The 1,794-nt window shown below is 40.7% G+C and overlaps 1 protein-coding gene across 1 annotated transcript in view; it reads right to left on the bottom strand.

Annotated features, from left to right (window-relative positions):
• Positions 1-1,788, bottom strand: part of LOC107641440 (DNA-directed RNA polymerase 3B, chloroplastic) — a 9,434-nt gene extending 7,646 nt beyond the window's left edge. The window contains exons 1-3 of the mRNA XM_016344936.2: positions 854-1,788; positions 460-663; positions 247-380 (exon numbers count right to left, since the gene is read on the bottom strand). Coding sequence (XP_016200422.1) covers positions 247-380; positions 460-663; positions 854-1,687 — 1,172 coding nt within the window. The 5' untranslated portion in view covers positions 1,688-1,788. The remainder of the gene's footprint in view (positions 1-246; positions 381-459; positions 664-853) is intronic.

Here is a 1,794-nt window from a genome sequence, read left to right as displayed (position 1 = left end):
CTACAAGTACAAAAAAGTTATTTGAATAACAATAAAAATGTGAGATAGTTTTTGCAAGAGTGCAATCAGTGCACCTATATTAATACTTTGTATTAATCTTGAGACATTGTTGTTTACAGTTTAAAATATCTAAACTACAACCATTAATTTTCAGACAGTGTCATTTAGTAGCAAGGGGTCAACAACCTAAAGCAATTACTACATTGATCTAATTCCAGGAAGGAAAAAGAAAAGGGGAAATCTCACCCTGGATTCTTTGAAATGGCTTTAAATCTATGCCTGAATGCCGGTCGAAAATCTGGAGGAGTATCAGCAGACTGGCTAACTGGAATGTGTACATATGCTGTCCCAATTAACATATCGATTAATCGACTTCCCAGCTGCACAGTTTCAAAGAGTTAACTTCCAATTTAAAACAGTATAAGATGAAGCAAATTATTTATCTACATTCAAGCCTACCTTAGCCTGGGTATCACGACCCCAGGGGACAAAATCTTCTTTCTTCAACAGCTTCTGCACTGACCTCAATCTTCTTTTTTTAATCAAACCATTTATATGTTTCATTAGTTTTGGTTTATCATCATTCATATCATCTTCGGTATCAGCCTCCGTTTTCTTGCGCTGGTGACTTCTGGTTTTTTCCATGAACTTTTGGACCCTAACCTGAAATACAATAAGATAATAACAGCATATATTATTACAGAAGAAGTGGAACAGCATATAGTATGAAATTGAAAGCTACATTACAACAGAAACTAATGATTTAATTACCATAATGAACCCTTCCTGCAATGGATAATATCAGCACATAACTCCACTAATTAAAAAAAGGAGAGACTTTTGCATAATTTACCTCTTGTTCTATAGCCATACCAATCTGAACAGCAGCATTAACAAGCACAACACACCCTGCCTGATGATGCTCCATGGCAACCAATCCCATCATCTTGTGCATAACAATAACCGCCATTTTCGCCGCCGGCAAGGACTCAATGTGCGGCGCAAACGCCGTCTTGTGCTTTTTAGTCTTCTGTGACTTCTGCTCAGCCTCTATAGCTTCCTTCAGAGGCTCAAACCACCCCAAAAACAATGCTTTCACGTGAGGCAAATTAGGAGCTAAATTCTTCTCACACATCACCCTCTCTAGCTCCCTGTACTCCTCCACCATCCTCTCCCAAGCTTCGGTTTCAGCTTGAATCTGCCTCCTCCTGAGCAAATTGTACTTGTTCTTCTCAATTTCCTTGAACAGAAGCTTGAATTCTAGGTTGGTATTCTTGCAGAGACCTTTGAGGAAGATGGAGGAAATCCAAGGTGGGTCACGGATGAATATCTTGGAGGGTTGGTTAGGGTGGTCCAATTGTCGAACACCATTGAGGTGTGAGTGGGAATTGGTGAGGGATTCCTCAAGGTCTTGAATGACATTGTTGTGGATTGAATCTGATACAACATGGAATTGCTGTGTTCTTGAGGTAGAGCTAGAAGAGGACTTGATAGTGAGTGGAAAAGAAGAAGAAGACGAAGAAGAAGGTAGTGATGAGAGGAAAGTGGGAGCGGGGATGAACAGAAAGTGAAGATTTTGATGATGAGGTTGTTGATGTTGGGATTTTCTGTGAGATGGGGTTGCCCTGGTGGCAGTTGCGGCAGTGTTCTGAAGCTGAGGACTGGGGAAGAAAGCTGCCACCGTCATTCTCAGAGAGAGAGAGAGAGAGAGAGTTTATGCCTCTGCGGAGGGAAGAGGATGAAGCATGAAATGAAAACCTTCCTTAAACCTTAGCAATGTGTCCATGTTTTTCA

The sequence above is a fragment of the Arachis ipaensis genome, chromosome B01, assembly GCF_000816755.2.
Source record: "Arachis ipaensis cultivar K30076 chromosome B01, Araip1.1, whole genome shotgun sequence".
In the NCBI taxonomy this organism is placed as follows: Eukaryota; Viridiplantae; Streptophyta; class Magnoliopsida; order Fabales; family Fabaceae; genus Arachis; species Arachis ipaensis.
This window is presented reverse-complemented; position numbering and strand designations above follow the sequence as displayed.